We start from the raw sequence: 25,549 nt of genomic DNA, 5'->3' as shown, positions 1-25,549 counted from the left end.
CCTCACTAACCCCCACTCTAAAATAGTTTACCCACCAAACCTGCCCTCTTTATCACATTAACCTATATCATTGCACTTATCAGTCTCTGAAATTGTCTTGTATATATATTGTTAAATTTATTTTCTGTCTCCCCCTACTAGAATGGAAACTCTAGGAGAGCAGAGATCTTGCTTTGCTTAACACTGAATTCCTCCACATAGAACAATGCCTGGCATATAATAGATATTTAATACATATTTGTTGAATGAATGATTGAGTCATTCATTCATTCATTCATTCAAGCCCTGGACAGCCCCTATAGAAAGATTCAGCACCAGAAAGAGAGGTAAGGAGCAGTGAATGGCCCTCAAACCAGGATTAATTTCCTTGTACTCACTTTCTCCCATTTTGCAGCAATTCTTCCCTCCTTTTATTCAAAGTTTACCCCAAATCCTCCTCCTAACATCTGTCTATATTTGAGAAGTAGATACAGACACACTCCTGCCTCCTCCAATCTCTGCTCTGGATTGCTTTTGAGGAAAATGACCAAAGATGTCTCTGACCTTAGTAACTTGTGTGTAGATAGATAGATAGATAGATAGATATGTTATGTATATATATATATATGTTATATATATACACACATAACATATATATATATACATAACATATCTATATATAGTGTGTGTGTGTGTACATACAGAGGGTGCCAAAAATATGTATACATATTTTAAGAAAGGAAAAGACTTTCAAAATTGTATTACTCAATATATACCAATATATACCAATATACCAATATATACCAATAACAAAAGATGAATACAAAGTGATTACTATCAGGGTTCAGACACTTCTGATTATGACAAACTACTGCTTGAGCAACATTGACCAAAGTGTCTACTTGTATACATTTTTTAGCACCCCCAGTATATACAGAGGGTGCCAAAAAATGTATACACAGTTTAAGAAAGGAAAAAACTGTATTCAAATTACGCTGATGCTAACCACTTTGAGCACCTCTTGTAACTGCAGAAGTCAGACGTGACTTGTATTCATCTTTTGTTATGGGTATCTATTGAGTATTACAATTTTAATATGGTTTTCCTTTCTTAAAATGTGTATACTTTTTTTTTGGCACCGTGTGTGTGTGTATTCATATACAAGTGCAGGTCCATTTGCAACGACAAAAATCTAGAGTGTTGGGAAGCATGAGGCACTGGACAGGCCACAGAAGAACACAAACAAGAAGACAAGAACCCAGAATCTCAGGCAAAGAACCTAAGGAGTTCACATTATAACAACTTTTGATTCTAATGCCCACAGAAGTTTGAGAACCATTGTCTCACAGCTACTGACTGGAGAGGAGAGGGCCTAGGTTACTGATATAAAGAGTTTTTCCCTGGGGCTTGGGAGGCTCTAATAACCCTCTGTAGAGCCCTGTCTTTCATCTAAAGATCTTAAAGAATGTTACAGGCATCAATTAACCCTTGCAACACTCTAGAATCTAGGCTTTTGGCCCTATTTTACTGACAGAAAACTGAAGCCAGTGGGTGAGAGCCAGGAAAGGACTATCTCAGGCTCATATGGCCTGGACTGAGCAAGCTAAGGGCTAAGTTTGAAGCCAGTATTGACCTTAAAATCTTTCCCTTATAACAGGGGTTCCCAATCTAGGGACAGTAGAGAATTTAAATTCATGTATGTGTTTACCATGCCTTTCCTGCAGGCAGATGATAATTTGGCTGATTCCTTGTCACTCAGGTCTCAGCTTAAAAGTCACCTCCTCAGAGAGGCTTTCCCTGAACATCCATCTTAAGTAATGTCTTCTCCCAATTCCATAGAGTACTTACCATTATCTGAGATTATTATTTTTTTTTTCTTGTTCCTTCTCTTGTTCACTATAATGTAAACTCCACAAAGTCAGAAACCTTACCTGATAGGACATTATCGATGTTCAATAAGTATTTGTTGAATGTCTAAATGAAGATGTTTTAAACAATATGTAGATGCTGTTGAAATTAATAAAATATACAATTATCTAAATTTAAATACTTTTGATATGTATTTCTCTGTCAGTAGTTAGACTATCATCTTAGGATCCTTCTTTATAACATAGAAAAGATCAGAATTTCCATTTCTGTCATTGTATGGATCAAAATTTCTGAACAACCTTCCTAACTAAAAAAATTAAAATGCTAGGTTGAGTATAACTTTTTTTAATTTTTTTAAGGAGAGCGCAGCTCACAGTGGCCCATGTGGGGATCAAACCAGCAACCTTGGTGCTACCAGCACCACGCACTAACCAACTGAGCTAACCGGCCACCCATTGAGTATAATTTTTAACTTTAAAATTCATAAATGAACTGGCACAAAAGTAAGGAGTTAGAATGACCCCAAAACTAACTGTAGCCAGAAACACTTCTTCTTGAAATATTTTATTTCAAGAATGACACCATGTTCTCCTGGTTTTGGCTTCCATGTCACACCCATTCCTCAGTCTCCTCCTTTCCTGGTTGCTCCTCAACCTCCTACCTCTTAATATTGGAGTGTTCTCAGATTTGGTCCTTGGATCTCTAACTATGTCCAGTCCCTTGGCAATCTTATCTAGTCTGTTTTAAATATAATTTTGATATTACTAAACGTACACATTTTTATCACTGATACACAGATGTCCCCCCATGAACTTTATAGATTTTCATGTCCAGCTGCCTATTTGACATCTCTACTTAATTTTCTAAATGGCACCATACTTAAAATCACAAAATATGAACTCAGTTGACGGCAAGTCCATTCTCCCTGTTGTGTAGGCCAAAAACATTGGAGTCATCCTTGATTTCCCTTTTTCTCATGTCCCAAATGAGTACAGGGAGGAAAATGGAAAAGAAAAATAAAAGACAAAAATAGCTAAATCAATCCAAAAGAAGGCAAGACAAAAATCTAGAGTGTTGGGAAACAAAAAACAGGACGATAGGAAACCAAATAAAACAAAACCAAATATATCAGTAATTACTCTAAATGTAAATGTATTGAGTTCTCTAGCCAAAAGCTGGATTGTCAAATTGTATTTAAAAAAAAGAAAACCTAAATCTGGCTATGTGCTAGTTATAGTTTGCATATAAAATATAAGAACACAGACTAAAAGTCAAAGAATATAAATATGTAATATAGGTAAATTCTAACCAAAAGAAAACCAATTTAACTATACTGCTAGCAGACCAAATAACTTTTAAGCAGAAAGCATTACTGGTCACTACAAAGTAAGACCATTACAAAATAGAAAAAGGTCAATTAACCAGGAAGATATAACAATTTAAACTACAAAGCACCCAATTCTACACTACAAAGCAAATAACACAGCTTTTAAAAATACATAAAAGCAAAAATTAACAAATCTACAAGGAGATATTGACTTTCATTATATTAACATACATCCTCCAGTATTTGATAGTTGAAACAAACCCCCAAAAAGTCATGAAATATATAGAACATTATGAACAGCACAATTAGTAGCCTGGCCTAATAGAAATAGATAGAAAATTGCTCCCCCAAATTGGAGAATAAACATTTTCGACCACACATGGAACATTTACGAAAATTTGTAGGGCCATAAAGTGAGCCCTAGAAATCTCTAAATGCAGTTAGAAATCAGTTACAAAAATATAATTAAGTGGGGAAAAACATATGTTTGAAAATATTAAAAATACGCTTAACTTTTGGGTTAAAGAGGAAATCATAGTAAAAATGAGAACATACTTAGAAATAAATGGTCATGAGAACACTATATCAAAAGTGTGAGATGCAAGTAAAGTGGTTACTTTGAAGGAAACTATAGCAGTAGTGCTTAAATTAGGAAATAACTAAGGCTCAAAATAATGACTAAGAAGTTAGAAAAACAACAGAATAAACCCAGAGAAATGGAAGGAACTAATAAAGAGCAGAAATTAATGAAGTAGAAAATATTCAATAGAGCAGATCAACAAAGCCAAAGTTAGTTATTTGAAAATCCTAATAGATAGACTAACTTCTGGCAAGAGTAATTAAGAACAAAAAAGAGAATGTACAATAAAATTAAAAATGATAAGGGGACCATATCTAAATAGCTAATGTGCTGCATAGATTAAGCAACATAAAGATTATAATAACTTTATGTCAATAAATATGAAAACTGAATAAAATTAATAGATTCCTAAAAAAATACAATTCACCACAACTGGCTAAAGAAGACATAAAGAGCCTGAGAATCCTGGAATTTGCACCTAAAACTGCTCTAAATAAAGGTCTTTAATTAAAAAAAATCCTATAATCATTAAAGAAATTGAATCAACTTCAGCTTTCCACAAGCAAGGGCCAGGTTCAGAGGGCTTCACCAGTGAGTCAACAGAGAAGTGGGTAATTGAACTGTGGTGTAGTCTTACAGTGGCATGCAATACAGCAGTGGAAATGAAGAACTACAGCTGCCTGCCTCCACGTGATTGATTCTCAAAACAATGTGGAGTGAAGAAGCAGTCACAGAAGAATTCATACACTATGATTCCATTTATATAGCATTCAGAAATAGGCCAAATAATAAATACATAAGGGTACATAAATAGATGTTAAAACTATAAGGAAAAGCAATAAAATAATTACCATAGAATTTAGATAGTGTTTACCTGGAATTGGGTATGGAATCTGGGAGGAACATACAGAGGGACTTGTGAAGTACTAGAAATATCTTATTTCTTAACCTGAGTGTTGGATACACAAGTGTTCTTTTTATTGTTACTCCTTAATTTCATTCCTAGGTATATTATACTCTGGAGAAATTCTTGCTTTTGCAGAAAACATTTTATATACTCTTTTGTATTTAAGATATCCTTTTCAGTTTACAAGGTTATTTATTCTATGCAAATGACAAAAAGAATGATATATAATACATATATTACATGTATAATATATATGTATATATATTATATATATACTAACATGGGGAAAATATCCAATGCATATTCAATGACAAGCATGTTGTAGAACTCAACAGTGTAATCCCATTTTAATAAAAATATTAATGTATCCATTGGAATAAATCTGAACAATATACATTAAAGTGTGAACACTGGTTATCTCTAGGATGGTTTCATTTCAAATTGTACATTTCTGTATATATTTTGCCAGTAATCTCATTTACTTTTGTGGTAAAAAAAAACAGATTATTTTTATATGTGAAGAAAAACTGTTTCAAATAGAGGAATACTTCTTTTGGAAAGAGGAACTTTTTCTCTCTCTTGCAAGGCAAAAAGAGTTCCCTAACAACCCCCCTCTTCTGTAAAAGAAAATTTGTGAGGACAGAAGTTTCCAAATGGGAAGGGCTTCTGGACTCCCGTCCCTTTAATGCGGTAGAGAGTGAATGGGGCCTGGTCAGTTCCACTGGCTTATCAGTCTTTCCTAACCACAGAGCAAACCTGCTTGTTCCCTGTGACTCTCCACCCGGCTCAGGAGGGTGGCTGAGATCTTGGCCAACTGCCTTCCCGTCTTGATCCATTGTTCCAAGTTCCCAGCTGACTGCACATCTTGCAGTTAAGGCAAAGGCCAACAATGTCCTGACTTCCTGAGTAAACACCTGTGAACTGAGAAGATGTGGTGGGGTCAGAGCAAGTGCTCAGAGACACAGAAGGGCAAAGAACAGGGCAAAGCCCAGCGGATCTTGTTCTGGGCCAGCTGTCGAATTGTCTTTTCTCCCTCTAGCCCCTAGAATTTTCTATGGCAAGTGGTGGGGGCCCTTGGGCTCCGAGAGGCATGGAGAGGAGGGTGTTGTGTGGCCCAGAGGAGAGTTCAGCTGAGGGGGGGGGGGGGGCGGGAATGCCAGGCTTTGCATATGCTGCCACCCTCAGTTTGTCCTGGCTAGCTTCTACTCGTTCTTCAGATTTCAAATTATGGACCACTTCGTCTTGGAAGCCTTCCCAACTCCCACCACCCCACATTTACCACCCGCCAAGGGCATAGAGGCCTCTGCCCACGCAGCCTGTGCTTTCCCTCACCCAGCACTATCCCACTCTAACGGGTGCCTGCTTGTCTTTCCACTGGAATTCTAACTTCCTGAGGTCAGGGACCATGATTGTTTTAACCATTCTGTCTCTAGTATCTAGATACTCCATAAGTCCTCAGAAAATGTTTTGATAAATGGGTGAATAGGTAGCCTGAAGAGTGTCACTATTGGCTAGTAAAGACCAGCATTGGGGGGCGGGGGGCAGTCAGAAGACTCCCCCTCTTCACCTAAAGCATGGCAGCAGAGTTCCTGTGCCCAGAAGGAATGGCAGAGAGAGCAAGTGACAGAGAGTCCCTCCACTTGTCAGGAGTGTGGTTCTCAGCAGCCCCGGGAGGAGCCTCCAGAGGCAAAGGAAAGCAGCTGGAAGACATCTTTCCTCCCTCTCTTCCCCATTCTTTTGTCATCACACTCTTCCCTTCCCCACCTCCCAAACGCCACATCCAGTTTGGTGTGACCTTGAGCTCCCTCTACTGGCCAGACTTCAGTGCCACAGGGAGCCAAGCCCAGGTACCCCTCACTTGTTTCCTTCTTCCCTCTGAAGAGTCTGTTACACCCCCTCTCCGACTCTGGGGTTCATGAGAAACCCATGAAGCATGAAGAGAAAACAGGGCTGGTCAACACACTGGAGGTTTCCAAGGTCTGAGCCCCCACCCCCACCCTCAACTCCAGGAGCATGTCCCTCACACCCTCACCTCATGCTCAGTCTCCTGGTGTCTCCACAGACCCCTACTCCAGCTAATTCACAGAGATGTTGATTTCTGGAGCCTTCGGCTGATACATCAACTCTAACTGTAGAATAGAGATCCCAAGATGAGCTGGGGAGAGACGGAGAGGGAGAAAGAGAGAAAGAGAGAGAGAGAGAGAGAGAGAGAGAGAGAGAGGAGAGAGAGAGAGAGAGAGGAGAGAAAGAGACCCAGAGGGCGAAAGAATATAAACCCACATTGAGACAAAGACAAAGATCAGGGTTGAGAAAAAGTCCACTAGAGCTTTGTCCCCAGCCCTTCCCGCCGCCATGGGCTCATAAACCAGGGCTCCTGCCCTAAGAAGAAAGATTTCCCTCAGCCCTTCAGTGTTCTGTGTCAATGCAGAGTTAAGAGGAGTGACGACTGGTCAGATCTTCAGGCTTAACAGAGCTAGTAGACTTTAAGGATAACTCCCGGACAAGTGTGCTCTCCCACTCCTGCCCCCTTCTCCTGAGAGGACCCATACTGGAGCTCACATCTTTACTGTCACTTCCACTGAATGAGTACTCTGGCTCCAGCCCCTTCTCATGCATGCTCGTCTCCTTCTCAGGCATCATCTCATCTAACCAGAGGAGTTCCTGTGGTGAGAAGACCCACTCCAGTGCCTTTCGGACCCCGACCAGGCCCAGCAACTGCAGGGATAGAAACAAAGCCCAAGGTTTCAGCAGCAGGAACACTTACAATAGTAACATCTATTCAGCACTTCCTAGGCATTGTGTATCATTTCACTGAATGCTAACATAGCCCTACAAGGTAGATATAATAATAGTAATTATTCCCATTGTACAGAGAAGGAAACTGAGGCCATGAGAGATTAGGAACTTCATAGCTGGGATGTGGTTGGTCTTACTACAAAGCCCATGGCTCTTAACTTCCTCAGTGAGTAAGAACAAGGCCAGAAACCACCTGTGTTATCACCTCACTGAGTAACAAGTGACAGCATTGCCTTTCGCCTTTCCCAGGGCCTCAGTTTTTTTTCTGGGCTTTATACCCCTACCTGTGGTTCATCAGCCCACAGAGGTTGGGAAAGGAATTGAATCAGGTATCCCAGGCCTAGCCCATCTGTAGGCATCCCTTGGCCATCTCTCTTTGTCTTAGGATTCCCAACCAGGCAGAGCCAGGGCAAGTGAGAGAAGGAAGAGACTTCCTCTCGTGGAGGCCTTACCCACCCTCCCAGGCTCAGAGTCTCCCAAGAACCCTAAGGATACCACCCAACCCTGAGTCACCATGATGGGGAAGATGATGGCTGCAGGGGTAGACTTGACTATCCAAAGCAGACCCAGGCAGGCAAGCTGGATGGCTGTGAAGAGGTGAACCCTGCTCAGAGGCACATGCCTCAAGAGCAGGAGGTCTGGCTGGTGTTTGGCTGGAATCAATAACAGCTGCACCCTCTTCATGAACTGGGGAACAAGAGAAGGAAGAAAGCAAGGTACTCAGGTAGCCAGAAGAGTGTCACTGTCAGCTATTACAGCTCAGCATTGGGAGCGGTCAGAAGACTCCCTTGCCGCCTCCTCACCCAGAGCATGGCAGCAGAGTCCCTGTACCCAGGACAAGCAGGAAAAGAGGACAGGAGGGGAATTGGCAAGCACAGGCAGGAAGACCAGCAGGAAAGAAAAGGAGAAGGATTGGGGTTGCATCTTGATTTTAATGGGCTCACCTGGATGCTGCTAATTGCTGCCACTCCCATGTACAGGAAGATGCCATAGAGCACAGGCATCGGGACGAACTGGTAGGAAGAAGCGGAGTGCTGGCAAAGGAGTTCATCTCTGCCAGCTGCCCGGGTGCCTCCCTTAGGCCCCCACCCCAGCGTCCAGCATCTAAGCCTACTCAGGTCCATCCCTGCCTTTCCCGCTGTGCATGGCTGATCTCATTGAATCATCACATCACTCAGCTGAGGTCAATTCTATAAATGTCTCCATTTTACAGATGGGGAAATGGGATCTCAGAGAAACTACCGGTAACTTGTCCGTTACCTGGCCGACCTCTCCAATCTTGTCTATCACTTTCCTCTCCCAATCTTGTCTATCACTTTCCTCTCTGTTCTCTCTCTCTCTGTTCCTTCCTTCAGCATGCCCAACTTTATTTCTGCCCCTTGCACGGCCTTTTGCTTTGCTATTTCCTTCCACCTAAAATACCCTGACTTCTCACTACTCATGCTTCTCAGTACTCATCTCATGACACCCCCCCACCCCAGAAGACCCCAGAAAGGTCTTCCCTGATCCTCCCATCTAAAGTAGACCCCTGGCGCCCATAATCACCTTTGCCTCTTTTACTTTTCATAGAAGTGATCACTGTCTGAAATCATCCTATTTATTTATTTATTTATTTTATGTATTTTGTTTTATCTGCCTCCTCTCACCAGACTGCAAGGAGATGATCTCTTTTGATCACCACTCTGTCCCCAGTCCCTGGGACAGTGCTTGGCATATGGTTTACACTCAGTTAATATCTGCCGAACGAGAGTCACCTACTCAGTAAGCAGCTGATCCGGTCCATCTGGCTCCGTCAACTACTCCACTCTCACCCAACCTCCGTGACCTTTCCCTCCCCTAGCGTCTCATGGTCCTGCCGGTGACTCCTGTGTGCCATTCTCCACGCCCTCCTTGACTGTGTTGCTGTCTTGGCTGTTGGACCTTTCTGCTGTTACTTGTTACTTAATTTTTGTTGGTGTAAGTGTTGCTGATGGGCGCTTGGTTCCATGTTCCTTTTCAATACTTTCCTCCCCCTGCCCCCCATGCAGACTTCTCCCAGGTGCCTAGCCGAGTTTTGCACGCAGCATATGTTCTATAAACATCTGGTGAGGGAGACGTGAAGGGCTTTTGCCTCAAACTTTTTCTGGGGTGACGATCACACCTGAGTCTAAGGCTTGTTGGGAGGCTGGAGCAACGGCAGCGCTTGGCCCCCAGGGCGTGGTGGCATGCCTGCCCCCTGTCCACTGAGTAGAAAGCCCACCGGGGAAGAGTTTGAATTCTCTGACACACCTGAGAAACTATTCTCTTGGTGGTCTTTGTAACCTTGAGGTTCCTTATTCGTAAAGGACATAGGCCTCTCCGGGTTAATGTGCAGATTGAATGAGACTAGGTATGGGGAAATTGCACCCAGTGCCAGGCGAGCAGTAAGTGTTCAGCCAGTGTCGGTTCTTGCTGTATTTATTCTTACCGCCCTGCCCCCGATGCCAGCCTGTCTAACAAATGTACCTTGAGCACAGGTGCCAGGAAAATGGAGATTCCTGTGAGGATGAACACCACGAGGCCTGTGAGCCTCTGCTCCCTGTGGGGAGAAGGAGGAGTTAGCCAGGGTCTGGGTGGGCCCCCGTGGTTCCCAGGCTGGAGACACAAGCCAGACAGCACTACAGATGCTGGCAGGAGGGAAATGGAGGGATCCCCCAATAGTCACCTGGCAGGGAGCGGGCCTTATCTTGGTGTGAAAAACTGGTGGAGAGGAAGGGGCAGGGCACTTCAATATGGGGGTCCCAGGCCTCTCCATTGGTACAAGCTCATAGTTGCTTTTTTTTTTTTTGATGGAAAATTAGCAATTTTTACACTGCCATAAAGACTTTCATTTCACAGTTTCCAAAGTTGATTTCACATACTTTGGACAGATTGTTTCCAACAGTTCCAAAATTATTTTTGTGATGGTTACTTTGTCTACACTGAGCGGGGATTATTAGGTGGCACCTCACGCTCCTCAGCCCTGGCCGCCTCTGCCCTTACTTCAATGATACCCTTCTCGAGGGCCCTCCCAGTCCTAGGCTGAAGGAAGAGAGGGAAGATCTGACACACCCATCTCAGAGCCCAGAACCCACCTATTCACCCCGCTGCAGTAATCATGGAGCAGCGAGAGAGTCACCAGCTTAGAATTTAAGCTGCCCAAGTAACTGCCTAGTCCCCATTACCCCACCTTGCTGCCCACCTCTCATACCAGCCTCCTGAACGTTGGCCTCACCTGATGCCAAGGAAGCTGGGGGACTCCCCTGGAGCACAGGCTCTGCTCTCTCTCCGAAGACTATCCATGTGGGCCAGGGAGATGACAGTGGTGGAGACATACCAGGGCAGCCCAAGTACTGATGTGAGCAGCATCAACATCGCCACACAGAAGAGGTCCAGGTGGAAGCCAGCTCCCTTCTGCAGATAGTGATGGGCAGTGAGGATGAAGCTAGCCGAGGCTAGTCCCCTGGGGTAGGAGGGGGGGCCTGGAACCCACCCTGGGGCTTCTGTCCCTTGGTCCAGGGGCCTAGGGCTTTAGCCGGCAGGCCTTACCCGCAGTCTGTATTCGGCACGGTTGAGGATGACTGCTGTGATCTGCTGGTCCATGAAGATGAGGATAGACAGCAGCAGGGCAGGCAGCGCGGCTGCCACACTCAGCCACCAGGGGTTGGTTCCAAAAGGTGACACCAGCCAGCCACGCCCAGGGAGTGTGGGCTGGGGGAGGGCATCCCATGGACAGGTTGAATAGGGTCTCCCAAGAGCACCTCACTTGCACAGCCTAGCCTTGGCTTTCTTCCTTAACCCCCCTACTGTACCCCCTCCTCCAAGACCCTGGACGCTAGGTGGGAGCAGTGTGTGTGCGTGCACAGCTGGTTCAAAGCATCCCAGTGCCTTAAAAGAGGACAAAAGGAGGGGTCCAGCCTGGGGGTTGGGCTGGAGCCAGGGGCCCTGGACTTTGGTACTCAGGGTCCCTCTTTCCCTGTAAGACGAGGAGGTGGTAGACGAGGACTGCCCATACTTCTAAGTGTACAGAGCTCTCCTCCCTAGGCACCCCTCATCATTCAGGGTGGGGCAACTCAGGCTCAGACCTGCCCGGATCTGGAGCCGGGGTAGGGCTGGGTGTGTCTGCGTCTGCTCCCATTACTAGCGTCTGTGTGGGGGAGGGGGCCCCAGTTGCTGTCTCAGGTTCTGAGCCCCTGAGGCTCCCTCAGTTAAAGTCCCCCCTGCTGTCCTGTCCTGGGGGAAGCTGGAGGGGAGGTGTGGAAATGCACAGGCAAAGTCGAGGGGCCAAGTCAGTGCTAAGCCTTGTCTTGTGCACTGTCATGCCCTAGGAGGGAGCTCCAGCTTTACTGGATCAGAGCAGGCAACAGGGGGCCGGGGGTGGGGAGGTGGTCAAAGACCAGTGTGGGAAGTGGTGGAATGGGTAAGGCCATGCCAAGGGCAGGGAGAACCTCTGACGGTAGCTAACATATAGTGAGATCTTGGTATGTGCCAGTCCTGGCTCTGTGATAAGTGTTTTACACTATGCTCTCTAAACCTCAAAACAACCTGTGGGGTAGGAACTATTGTTATTGATTATTTCCATTTTATAGACAAATAAATTGAGGCTCAAAAATGTGGGTTAACTTGCCTAAGATCAGACAGCTAGGAAGTGGCAGAACTGGAACTCAAACCCAGGGCTGGCTGACCAGAACCCATCCTCTTAACTGCATATATGTAATAATAGCTACCGAGTATTCGGTGCTCACTGTGTGTCTGGAGCAGCACCTCATTCATCCTCACAACAGCTCTGTGAGGCCATTATAATTTCTATTTTATGAGTGATGAAGTGGAAGCTTAGAGGAGGAGAGTGTGGGATCTATGCGTCTTCCTCCTCCAGGGTTTGCTGGCCCCGCTTTCCCCTCGCCCAGCTCTCACCTTGAATTCTCTGGGCACCGTGAGCTTCGGGGTGGCCAGGCCCAGGAAGGCATCAAGGCCACAGCCCAGGAGAATGGCCAGGACTGAGGAGAAGTCGCTGAGCACCTTGCGCATCTGGCCACACAGTGGACACTCAGTCAGGTTCAGGCCTGCCATCCCACTCCTTCTGCACCCCTTCCCGTTTGCAGACAGGACCCAAGGCCAAGAGCTAGTTCTCTCCCACAGGAAGAGAGGTGACACTCACCATGGAGGGGAAGAAGCGGCTTGTCTTTACATGCTTCAGGGCCATGGCAAAGAGGAAAGAGGTAAGGAAGAGGAGGAGAGACAAGAGGGCGATGTCTGGGGCTGTATGACAGCCCGGGCCACGAGGGTGGCCTCCCCGCCGGGCACACTCAGGTGGAGGTAGCAAGGATGCATTGACCAGGCCTAGGTCCTGTATGGAGGGGAGGTTATGGGTGGCAGAATAAACATCTACTGACACACACTGAAATACCAAGGGCCCAGGGCAGAGGGTCCCCAGCCATAGCAAATAGCTGGGCATCAGGGACCTATGAGGTTTCTCCAGCTTACTGGATGGAAAGAGCCAGGAACCCCTGATTGCTTTGGCCTCCACCCTTTCTTTCCCAGGCCCTCCTAGGAACAGGCTCTCACCGTGCTCATGATGTCATCTCTGTCTTTTGGCTTTGTCCTTATCCACTGAGACTCATTTCCTGGGAAGCAGAGAAGAATTTGGGGGTATGCCCCTCCCCTGGGAACCTTCTCCAGCCCCTCAGGAGCCTAATCTAATCTCACGGATCCAACTGAACCAGAGTTCTTAGTTCTAACTCATCTGCCTGCTGACTCCAATCGCTGCCATCTCTGTGCTCCTCAGGACACTGCCTCGTGTGTGTCCCTCACCCCTTCAAATTCCTTACCTATCTGTATCCCTGGTGCCCAGCACAGGACTGGCCAGAACAGATGCCCTGCATATGTCTCCATGGGTGAGCACACTAACCTGTGGGTTTCTACCAGGGTCAGAACTAGCTTTGTTCATGCCTAGCACAGAGTCTGGCACTCTTGAGAGGACACCTCTTCCCCAATCCTGGAGTTTCCTTTCATGTGGAGAGAGGTGTGCAAGTGTAATGCTCTGAGCTTCTCTCCGGGCAGTCACTCAGACCCGGGGGAAGAGCAGAGATTTATTTGATTGGTGAGTTTCGGAGAAGCTGGGCATGCCTGGCCCTCCTCCCCCTCATGGGAGTAAGCTGTCTGCACTGTGCGTGCATTTAACTCTTCTTCTCTGGGGCAAGACTGTCCCTGGCCAGCGTGGCCATGACTGGGTGGGGAAGTCTACCTACTTTTGATTCCATCGTTCGGAAGTCCATCCACCCATGGATATCCCATATTCTTCTATCAGCATTGTCAGAAATAAAGATGGTGTTAGGCCTGCTCTGTTGGCTTAGTTTTCAACGGGTTCAGAATCAGAGTGCTGCTGGTTTTTGGATAAATACTCAGCATTTTGCTGACCATAACCATGGGGAATAGCAAAGAGACGACCCTTTCCCTCTTTTTCCTCCCTCATCTTGCTAATAAACTCCCCTATTTCCCTCACCCACCTCCAGGGTCTGGATACTGACAGAAGCATCCATAGGCGGGAGAGCCAGGCCCCTGGATGGGATAGGCACGGGTCAAGCTCAGCATTTTGCTCACGGCATCATAGATGAAGATGAGGCTGATGAGCGCGCAGAAGCCTTCCTCGGTGAAGTGGGTGAAGTAGCGTACCAGCACGCTGGCCTCCGTGGCCACCAGCGCTAGGCAAAAGGTGGCCACCCAGATGCCTACCCACAGGCGGAAGGGCAGGTAGTCCAGGCTGTAATCTCTGGGTGGGGGCGGGGGGAGAGAGACAGGCAGGGCTTGGCAGGGCTGTTCTGCCGCCCCCCTTAACCCAGGTCAGGTGCCCCTAGAGACAGACAATTCCACCCTCCCCTACTGACTCAGCCAGGCCCAGGCTGAGGGTGTTAGTGCAGGTCTGGTGAAGTGAGGAAGTCCTACCTGCTGAAGGAGAAGAGAAGGCGCTCAAAGACCAGCACTGGCCCTGTGCTGCTGAGGATGGTGAGGGGCTGGCCGGCCATCAGGCAGAAGGCAGTTCCAGCCACTGCTGTGCCCAGGAAACTTTCCAGCACCCCCTAGAAGCCGACAGGGGATCCTGTCAGCACAGAACCCTGGAGTCCTCAGCACAGAACCCAAACTTCCAGGGAGCCTCCTAGCCCACCCATACCCAGGGAAGAGCCAAGGGCAGGGGTGGAGGAACACCAAAGCTTGCGCCTGCACCCCCTCACACCTCCCCACCCACCTGAGCACCGTCGGTGGCTTCTCCCAGCAGCCCCCCGAAAGTGATGGCGTTAGTGATGGTGGCCAGGTAAATGTAGAGCACAGCCGAGAAGCACTGGGGGTGCAGGGCGTCCAAGAAGTCGCTGGGGTACCACGAAGCCTTCCGGCGCACGTCCTGGACAAGGCCCCCAAACAGCCTCCCGCCCGTGGGTCGTCAATGATCTAGGTTCCCACAACCCTACACCTGTACCCCACTACTGTCCCTGTGGCCTGGTCATTCCTTCCCAGTACTCTGACCCTTGCTCCCACCGCAGTCGCCTCACCTGCCGGTCCGCTGCAACTCCGGGCTGGGGGCATGCGGCGGGTGGCCGTGCCTGTCCTCAGCCGGGGCCCCACGCCGGGCCTCCCGCGTTTGCGAGGGGAGCCTGAGGAGAAGGGAAACCCTGTTTGATCGAGGATAGCCAACCGACTGGGCGCCGACTTTATTGCGCCCTGCCCCCTGGCGGCTGTACGTGTCTGTGCCGGCGAACTCCAAGTTCCAAAGTAAGTCCCTATCCCTTTCCTGGGATCCCCTCTCCTCAACAGTGGAACTTGACCCAAGACTGTGGGGCAGGATCTATATGGGATGATGACCTCAGATACCTTTTGTGCTGCGAGGGCCGACATTTAGGCGGGGGCATCCGCGCTGTGGGGTCCCACCGACCTGGAGGGAGCAGTATCACCTCCTCTAGGAAAGCATCCAGGGCTGCCAGGAGGTCTTGAAGGTTGCTGGCCCGGCGAGCTGACCACTGGAATTGCTGGGAGGCACAGAGGGGCAGGACATGCAGATCTGGACTCTTACATGCATTTTCACAGACTCAAAACTAGGCACACCTGCGTCACATAGGCAGCCAAGTCACTTAAGCATTCAATCATTAATACATGCATTCAGTAACTATCAGGTGCTACTGTTGCCTGCACCGCGCTAAGCAACGGGGCTACAGTAGTAGCCAAGAAAACTTCAGTCCTCATGCTCCCAGACATAATGCCACACTCTGCCTCACTGCTGTACTGTCACACACGCAGTCCACACACAGACACACACACACACACACACTCACTGACATGAGCATGTGTGTGCATGCACGGACACACACACACATCCACATATACACACACACCTGCCCAGCTCACCGGGTCACTGAGGAGGATGGCCATTGCCCGGCCCATTTCATGGTAGCTCCTTCCCAGTGTGGAGGGACCAAGGAAGAGGCAGAAAAATCTGAGGAAGGAAGCAAGCCCCAGAGAGGGTCACTGGCTGTTATCCCAGAGGGCAGCCATGACCTGTGACCTCCCTATCAGCCCTCATAGACACACTCACGCACACCTACTTTGCAGCCCTGACCACTACTTCCTCCCCAGGCCCCTGAGCACCATCCCCCACACACCCTAAGAAAACTGGACCAGAGACTTCCTATTCTCTGCCCCTTCTGAATCCCTGACTCCCCCTCAGCAGCCTCACCTGCTGGGAAGGGGCACCTCAGTAAGGGGCCCCAGCACCACTGGATCCTGCAGTCGCACAAAGGCCCCCAGTGGCTGTGCCAGAAAGCCCAGCTCTCCTGCCAGCACGGCCCCTGCCTCAGCCCCTTCAGGCAGCTTCTGTCTCAGGGGGTTCTGACGCTGAATGGGGGTGCAAGGAGACACAGAGATGAGAGGCTATTTGGGGAAAGGGATGTTGGCAGGATATTGACTGATGAGGAGACCAGTGGAAGGTGGGCCTGTTAATTCCTGATACCTCTCCCCGTCCTGCGCAAGGAAGGGTCACAAACCTGTTCCTTCAGGGGGGCTTCCTCATCATGAAAAGCCTCTCTTGGATGGGCAGACCCTTTAAAACAGGATTTTGCAGTGATTAAGAGCACAGGCTTTGGGAATGGATCCACCAGGGCTCCCTGACCAGCTTTGCTACTGACAACCTGTGAAAGTGGAGCACACCCTTCCCTCCCCTGAGCCTCACTTTTCTCATCACTAAAATGGGGATAATTGTGGTACTACTTCACAGGGTGCTTATAAAGATTAAATGAGACACATGTGCAAAGCTCCCAGCACAGAGCCTACCAAGAGCACCTCTTCACAGAGCTCTGGCTGTTGTGACTCTAGACTTTCTATTCCTCTCCCCTAACTATTACCCTCATTTCTTCTTGCCCATGGGTCCTGGGTTGAGGTTTGAGTTGAGGCCACTCCTGGTCCAGGAAGGTGCAGGGGAGACCTGGGACCCTCCCACCCCAGGTTTTTGGTCCTGGGCCCAGGGAGGAGACTCTTACTCCAACAGGGCCTGGTGCTTGTGGTCTGGATGAGGTGCTGAGGTCTCTGCAGCAACAAGGACTGTAGCTGCCCTCTCAGCTCCGGGCTCAGCGACGCCAGTCTGGTCACCTGCTCTGGAAAACAAAAGTGGGGATCCAACCCTTCCTGAGAGCTCCCTGCCCCCGAACTCTTCCCCTGTCCCTTCTGCCCAGGTCCCTCTCCCTTCTGGGAGTCTCAGGGAAAGCAGAGGCCAGTGAACTTGCTCCTCCATTCTGTTTTTCCACCTGCCTCCGTGATAAGGATGGATAATCCCTAAGGTGCGTATGGTGGGCTCTGGAAAATTCTAAGACTTTAGGGGAAAATCTTAGGGAAAGTGTGGCATGGCTGCCGAGATCCTCCCTACAAAGGCTCCCAGCATACCCACGAGCTCCAGGAGGCTTTGAGCTGGACAGTCCAGCAGGACCAGGCCCTCGGCTAGTAGGCTGCGGAGCTCCTGCAGGCTGGGCAGTGCCAGGGTGGGCACATGGGGGGCGCTCCAACGGCCCGCACCCACCTCTACCTTCTCTTCAAACAGCACCCACCTGCGGTAGAGAGGGCGTTATTGGGAGCACCTCTCCCAGGTCCAGGAGTGGGGACACAGGAGAGCCAGGGAAGGTAGGGCAATAAGGGATTCGTGGGCTCAGTGGTTCATAGTGTGCCCCTCCGCGGGCAGTCACCCCTTGTCTTGGTCTTGGGGAATTCAAAACTAGACTTCAGAGAAGGCTGAGCATCATGGAGGTTGGGGGCCTGGGAATGGGATACAGAGAGGAACTCCTGATGGGGTGTAAGAATACCCCACCACAGGAAGAGCTGGGGTCATGGAAGAGGCCCCAGCTGGAGAGGGGAAGGAATCCATAAAATCGGCCTGGTTCTCACTTACCTGCCTGTCTCTCTCCATTCTAGCGCCTGGGGCCAGCCCAGCAGCTCATTCAGCTGAATGAAGAGCAGAGGGTCGTTGGATAACCCCAGTTCCCTGTTGTCAGTGTCTGAGGAGCTATCAGGGCTGGGGCCAGAGCCAGGACCACTGTCCAGCTCTCCTGTGGGCACGTTTTCATAAGCACTGGAGACATCAAACTCCTCCTGGCCCGGCAGCTTCATCTTGGTGAGGCTTGCACAGCTGCTTGGGACCGGTACAGTCCCAGGTTCTGAGGCCTGTGGTTCTGAGGCTGGTGCATTTATAATGCACCCCCCACCCCCACCCCATGCTGAACAACACAAACAGAGCAAAGCCTGCTGACTCCAGAACCAACCGGGTCACCTCCTCCCCTGCTTGCTTTCCCCATCTCCCACTGGCCTGAGAGTGTTTGTGAGGCTAGCCTGAACTTTCCCAGGCTCTCCAGAAATGGCCAACCAAGGGCCAGAGTGTTGTGTGCTTATTCTGTGGGATCAGATCTGACTGCAGTGTGTTTTGTGTAAATAAACAGGAGTAAGTTGTTGGCCTGGATCTGAGGAATGACACCCTCAGATTATGCTGCCCCCTACTGTGTATCAAATGCAAACACCAAACACCCAGGACTGTTTTGGGTGTCACCAACACCCCCTGAGGGCACTCATCTGGACAAACAGACCTAATAAATAGCTGGGTCTATGGAAGCGAGGCGGGGTAAGAGAGACAGCAGGCAGAGGCCCTGCCCATTAAGTGGGCTAATGATGGAAAGTGGAGGCACTTCATGGAAAACCCAATGACTGAATCTTACATTACTTTGCCCAACTACAGCCGGAAACTCCCCAATTTAACTGTGCCCCTGGAGTCTGCCACTCTAACTCAGCCCTCCAAGTAAGGATGGAAGAGCCAGCTAAGGGGTGTGTATGTTTGTGTGTGAAAGAGTTCCTGGAGCTAAATAAGCAAAGCAGAGTCTGGCCTATTAGCAAGTCCAGTTGGCTCTATCTTCAAACTATACCCAGCATCCAACCACCTTGCCCCACCTACAACACTACTACCCTGATCCAAGCCACCATCACTTCTCACCTGAATTATTTCAATAGCTTTCTGATCTCTTGCAATAATCTCCGGGCTTCCACTCTTCCTTCCTTGCCCAAAGTCCATTTTCCACCTAGCAGCCAGAGGGATCTTTTTAAAGGGCAACGGAGCCACATTATTCTTGTGCTCAAAACTCACCCAACACATTCCCATTACTCCTAGAAGGAAAAATAAACTCTGTTATGGCCTACAAGGTCTGTAGTCTGGCCCCAGTCTTGCCCCTGAACACATCTCGTACCATTCTCCCTTTGCTCACTCCTTCCCAGCCACACCGGCCTTTGTCTGTTTAGCTAAGCCTGCTCCTGCCTGAGGGTCTTTGCAGTAGATCCTCTCTCTTCAAGGAAAGCTTTCCCCCAGATCCTTACATGACTGGATCCCTGTGTCTCATCTATTCAAGGAAACCTTCCTTTTCCATCCCGTCCTAAATTTCCCTCTTGGTCACTCTCCATCACATTGCTCTGTTTTATTTTCTTCCTAGCAGTCAGTTATCACTACTAGTAACACACAGACACACACACACACACACACACACACACACACACACACACACACACAGAGGAATGTACCGTCCACGAAGCAAGTATTTTATCTATTATCACCGCTGCCCCTAGAGTACCTAGGGGAGCTCAATAAATACTTCTTCAATGAGCGCATAGAAAGGGAGGGGCTGGGAAAGGGAGGTGAGCTTCTCCTGAAGGCCACACGAGGGTGCTACTCCCCGCGGACCCGATCGATAGGGCCGCTCCTGTGGGTCAAGCTGCGGCACGCCAGGGCGCCGAGATGAAGAGAGGGCAGGGAGGGGTCCTTGATGCTCCGCCTTGCCCTGGTCCACAACTGACTGGCCTGGTGGGATAGGGTGTTGGGGGAGCGCAACAGGAATAGGGAGAGAGAGCCAAGCAGGCTCATCTGAAAGTGGATCAAATCCCCGACTAGATACCTGGGACACACCTCCTCTCTGACAAAATGGGACTTAGGTTGACCCTCCCTACTAACCCCAGTCTGGACCTGGAGAGATTTGCCCCAAGTCCAAGGAGGTCACGGGGCAGTAATTAAAGGAGTGAGTCCCTATATTATTGCTAGTTGGAGACACCGTGCTGAGTCTTAGGGGGGAGTTGGTTTCAGTCCCAGAGGAGTAGAAATTGGCCTGGGCCTTAGAGGGCCAGGAATCGTGTGACCACCCCCTTCAAAAATGTGCCCCAAGCTTGGGGGCAAGTAACTCAAGGGAGTCAGAGGGGGACAGGAGCATGGGCTTGGCATGAATAACCCCTCACACACACTCCTGCCTAAGTTCCGAGGGTCTGCCCTTGTCCTCTCTGTGGCAGCAACTACCCTGGCTACCAAGCTGCCTGCAGTAGAGGGCTACGGTGCCTCCACTCTCTCCAGGTCCCACATCCACCTCTTGGGCCCTGAGCTGGGCAGGTTGGTGAGGGATGGGAGAAGGAAACCACAGGTCTGCCTGTGAGCACCAGACGTCTCCCAGACAAGACCTGGTACAGGTGTGCTGTGTGGGCGAGCAGCCCTAGGTGTGGGCACTGGAAAATACCCTGGTCCAGGAGTTCTAAGACGGGTCTCATCCTGGCTCAGTCATAGACTTAATGGATGACCTTGAGCAAAGCCCTTCCAGAGTTTTCTTATCAGCAAAAGGAGAATAATAAAAGTACTTCATGGGCTTTATTGGATGAAACAATGCCTGTAAAACAGGCCTGGTACATAATAAACACAATAAAGGGGTCTGTTATTATTATATAATTATGAAAATAGTCATTCTCAAAATGAGGAAGAAAGAAAACATCATACATTGAAAGGCCAATTGTATCCAATCACTGTGCTTGGTACATTATTTTATGTAACCCTTATAACAAGCTTTTAAGAAACTTTTAATTTTAAAAAACATATTCATTATTTAAAACCACTTATGTGAGTTTAATTATAGAAAAAGAAATACAGAAGAAGTTGCAAAAAAAAAAAAGTACAGAGAGGTCTCTGGCAGGTGCTTTTCATTCATCCTTCCCCAACGGTAACATCTTACATAAGGATAAAACAGTGTCAAAACAGGGAAAATGACGTTGGTACAATACTGTCAACTAGACTACACGGTTTATTCAGATTTCATCAGTTTCTACATGCACTCGTGTGTGTGTGTGTGTGTGTGTGTGTGTGTGTGTGTGTGTGTATTTTGAAATTTTATCACATGTATAGTTTCATAACAAGCTTGGCAAATTGCTCAACCTTTTTAAGCCTTGGTTTTCTCATCTATAAAGTGGGGGTGAAAATACTGTCTTCCTTAGAGGACTGTTGTGAGAATTAAATGAGATTAATATGTGTGAAGTGCTCACAGTGATGGCCAAATGTAGTGAGCACTCAATAAATTTAAATATTTATTTTAGAAAAAGCATGTTTTGAAAAGTGACTTGGAGCACCTAAATAATTCATACTTGTTATAGAAAAAACACAGAAAGTGCCCACAAGAGTAAAAAATAACATAAAATAAAATTTTCATAATGCCCTAACCACAAAATAACCACTGTTAAGAATTTTACTCACAGCACAAATTTGAGGTACATTTCATTATTCCCACTTGATTGTAAGAACTGAGGCTCATAGAGGTTAAGCAATGTGCCATAGTCACTGAGCTTATGAGTGAGGAGCTGAGATTGAATGCACACTCGTCTCCAGGAGCTCACCGCTGCGGGTGGCAGACAGGCCTGTGAGTCTGTCTCCAGGCAGACTGGGCAGCAGCTACTGCCGGCTTCTGAGCCCTTACTATGTTCTAAGCACTGCCTTAGCACTTCGCAGGTTATCTCAGTGAGCCTTTACGATGGCCCTTTGAGGTAGGTATTGTTTCCGTTTCTGGAAACTGAGGCTCAGAGAAGCCTCTTACCCAAGGTCAGAGCTAGGAGCCAGTGGACTCGGATTTCAGAAAGCGGTTGGTCAGTCACATGCCGCAGCCTGAGCTTCAAAGTCTCTGCTCTGAGGGATTCAGACAAGAGGCTAGGGGAGTGTGTGTGGAGAGAGACTCTCCAGTTGGAGCTGAGGTGCCCTTCTTTGACCCCACCCTGACCCTAGACCACCAAGATCCGGCCTAGACTTGGAGTGGGCCCTGACAGCTGCAGCCTGCTTCTACTCCTTACAATGCCCACAGCCCATCTGGAGTGGAGGGGTGAGGGCCTTTGAAGGGGAAGAGGCAGAGATATTGGAGAGATGGAATCTGCAGAGTAAAACCACCTGAGCCCGCCACAGACTGCTCTGCCTCAGGCTTTCCAGGTACCTCTGACTTAGACTTCCAGACTCAGGAAGTGTTGGGGAAGCAACTGCAGGTATGTGGTTTGGAGTTTCACACTAATTATGCTCCCCTTACTCCCAGAAAAGACTTAAAGATAACAAGACACATAGATACAAATAAGTATTTAAAGAATGATTAGTCCAATAATGAAATCAAATTGGAGAAGAAAGAAATAATTCTCTTCAAAATGCTGGGCTACGGATAATTACTGCAAATGAACATCAAAACTTAATGGTGAGCTTCCTGGCAATGAATGCAAAAAGGGAACACATGAATTCCACCTCTCTCATTATCTAATAAAAGGAAGTACCTATACCACACAGTCACGAGCCAAACTTCCTAACACTGAACTACAAGAGGAATTTATTACATTTTATTCAGGCACTGGCCAGGGACCTTATATGTAATATTATCTAGAATAGCATTTTTACAAAGGTAACAGAAAGGCTTTTCATATGAATATTTCTTGTGTGATTCTTTCACAATCAGTTATTTCTTTTTATAGCAAATACGTTGTTAATATCTGTTTTCTATCCTGAAAAGAAGTTCACAGATAATATCTTAACTGCATAGTTACTCTTTGAAGAAAGTCAATGCCCTAATTAATATAAAAGAGAAAGTGATTAAAAGATATTTTTGGAACGTGCAAATACTTGGTCACAACTGCTCTCGAAATCTCAGTGAAGTAGCCCATTGCTTGCACCTACACAGACTTGCCTTGAATGTGACAGCTACAAATACTAGCACAGCTTCATTGTTTGGCCACTCAGATACCACCAAAATGAACAAATCACACTAATTTCTTCCTGGAAAAGTCAGTGCAAAAACTCTTTTTATATTTTTGTGTAAATTAGAGATAATTCTAGGCTCATGTAATTATAATCACGTTTTTGACCCATATGAATGGCTGAGAGGGGACACTCAAAAGCAGTGTGGAAAGTGGGGGTAATTCTTAATTGTGTGGGCCTGACAGCTTTCGCCCCCCAAAATGCCTGAGGGCTCCCCAATCAGTGACAACCTAAAACTCCCCCAGAGATTCCTAGAATGTCCTCTAGGGGTCAGTAACTCTTCCTTTGTGACCCACTGTCTTAGATCAACTCTCCGTTATAAAAAACAAAGCAAATGGATTATGTTAAATTGCAGCTCTGTGACTGCATTCCTAAGAAGAATTGAACTTATACATTCTTGGTACAGGATTTTCTGTGACTTCATTCCAAAGTTGAGCCCTGGAGAAGTTAATAACAGTACCGACCTATTTATATAGAGCTTTCCATCTTGCCAAGCTCTTCCAGCAATGCTGTCTCCTTCAATTGTCATCAGAACCACCTAGGTTCTTCTCCCAATTTATAGATGAAGAAGAGGCACAGAGAGAAAGGTTATCATGCCTTGTAGATCAGGCACTGTTGATTGTCATAGAATTGATTCAGCAAGCTTTTTGACAGCAGCATGACTGCAAACAATTCATGATGGATGTCACTGGCCAGTGCCTGAATACGGAACAACTGTTTCAACACCTCATTTTACATGTGAGGAACCTGAAGCTTGAAGAGGGAGGTGGGTTTTGTGATGGGTGAGTGAGGAATCACTTGCTGACTGACAGCCATCTGTGCTACGGGATGGCTGAAGGGGCAGAGTCCTAGGACTGGAGATATTAATTCCTCAAAGTCACAGAAATAGGCCCAGAAATGGAGGAGGATGGCTTGGAATCCAGGCCTGAGCCAAGTGCATTATAAATGTCCCTTCTTCAACATCTTCTGAGGATGACCCCTCAGAAGAGGGGGGAGATGGGGGGACCCCTCAGAAGAGGAATCCCCTGGGGGGGTTCAGGAATACCCCCCCAAGCCCCTTTCCCACCTCATCCATTCCTAATCTTCATCCTATTTAAATGTATCCTGACCCCAGGCAGTCAGACACGAGAGCCTGTGAACCTCCCGAGTGTGCATGAAGCATTATCTGGTACTACCTCCAGTCAGCATAAGAGGTGCAAAGGGACTCCAAAGGGCAGGCTTGAGCTCAGCTCCAGCTGCATTCCCAAAACTGCCTGATCAGCTGGTTCAGATGGGGACAGAGAGCAGGGTTGGGAGAAGCCAGCCTGGGGCAAGGAGCAATGACCCCATACCCTGAGCTTCCAAGTTTGGGTAACTCTGGACTCATGGACACCTGGTGATAGAGGTACGCTCAAGAGAGGCTACACTCCTTTATCCCTCTCCCCAGACAGCAGAGCTCTGGGTCTGCTTAGGACTCATGTCTCCTGGTCAGAGTGGAAGGAGAAAGCTGAATCCTCTCCCCAGGGAGCACATGCTTCTCTCAGAGCTCTGAGCCAGGGTTGCTTTCTTGGGAGGAGGTTTCTGGAACTCCGAGTGGCTTTGCAGATCCACCATCTCATTGATAAGCATGGCCATCTCCCAGCAGAGAGGGGCCACTTCAACCCTGAGGATAGCTGGTCCAGGAAAACAGGCCTTATTTAAGTTCCCACTGGAAGAAAGGAAGGACGAAGGAAGGAAGGAAGGAAGGAAGGAAGGAAGGAAGGAAGGAAGGAAGGAAGGAAGGAAGGAAGAGAAGAAGGAAGGAAAGAAAGAAGGAAAAAGAAAGAAGAAAGAAGCATTTGTTCCTAATTGCAGCTGTCACTTAGTAACCACCTACTATGGGCCAGGCATCATATTCTGCTTTATAGACATTCTCTGATTTAATCATCACAAGAGCCCTACAATAATAGCTACTATTATGATCTTCATTTTGCAGATGAGAACTGTGGGTCAGAGAAGTTGAATAACATGTCCAAAGTTAAGAAGCTTAAAAAATGTAACAACGAAAATTTGAACCCATGGCTGACTGGTGCCGGAAAGTATACCCATTTCACTGGCTGCCCTGCTGCCCTTACCTAATCCTCCTTCCAGCCTGTGAGACAGAGATTCTTATCACCCTCCAGGACAGACGGAGCACTGAGCCTGAATAAAGCCAATGATGGTACCGTCCCTAGAAGCAGAGGGCGGCCATCGCCTCATCCATTTATTCAGGGTGGTGTTGAGCTTAAGAACGCAAGCCCTGGAAAAAGAGAGGAATTCAAATTGAGCCTGAGATTCTTACTAGCTGGGTGACCTTGGGCTGCTACTCACCTTTTTAAGCTTCACCCCTTTAAAATGGGTAGGAGAGTATAGTTGTAGGGCAGCTGGGAGGATCCCGCAAGATAATGCATGTGAAGTGTTGAGCGTGTGTGAAATGTCATTACGTAAAGCTCCTCTGCCTCTGCCTCAGAGGTTCAGATTTTGTTCAGATGCTTAACTCGTTAT

The 25,549-nt window shown here is 47.8% G+C and overlaps 1 protein-coding gene across 1 annotated transcript; it reads right to left on the bottom strand.

Annotated features, from left to right (window-relative positions):
* Window positions 1-5,360: 5,360 nt before the first annotated feature.
* On the bottom strand, window positions 5,361-18,093 carry SLC4A9 (solute carrier family 4 member 9). The gene is made up of 22 exons (XM_033096531.1): window positions 17,876-18,093; window positions 17,377-17,537; window positions 16,977-17,090; window positions 16,485-16,540; window positions 16,178-16,335; window positions 15,850-15,937; window positions 15,319-15,473; window positions 15,000-15,101; window positions 14,699-14,873; window positions 14,398-14,531; window positions 13,962-14,224; window positions 13,021-13,079; window positions 12,614-12,802; window positions 12,370-12,483; window positions 11,005-11,166; window positions 10,691-10,869; window positions 9,943-10,015; window positions 8,403-8,471; window positions 7,972-8,145; window positions 7,222-7,377; window positions 6,695-6,791; window positions 5,361-5,583 (listed from the first exon to the last, which is right to left on the bottom strand). The coding sequence occupies exons 1-21, from the start codon at window positions 18,091-18,093 to the stop codon at window positions 6,738-6,740; spliced, it is 2,853 nt and encodes a 950-aa protein (XP_032952422.1). The 3' UTR covers window positions 5,361-5,583; window positions 6,695-6,737.
* Between the last annotated feature and the right edge of the window lie 7,456 nt (window positions 18,094-25,549).

This window comes from Rhinolophus ferrumequinum, chromosome 24 (assembly GCF_004115265.2).
Source record: "Rhinolophus ferrumequinum isolate MPI-CBG mRhiFer1 chromosome 24, mRhiFer1_v1.p, whole genome shotgun sequence".
Classification (NCBI taxonomy): Eukaryota; Metazoa; Chordata; class Mammalia; order Chiroptera; family Rhinolophidae; genus Rhinolophus; species Rhinolophus ferrumequinum.
Note: the sequence above shows the minus strand (reverse complement) of the source record. Positions and strands in the feature narration are given on the sequence as shown.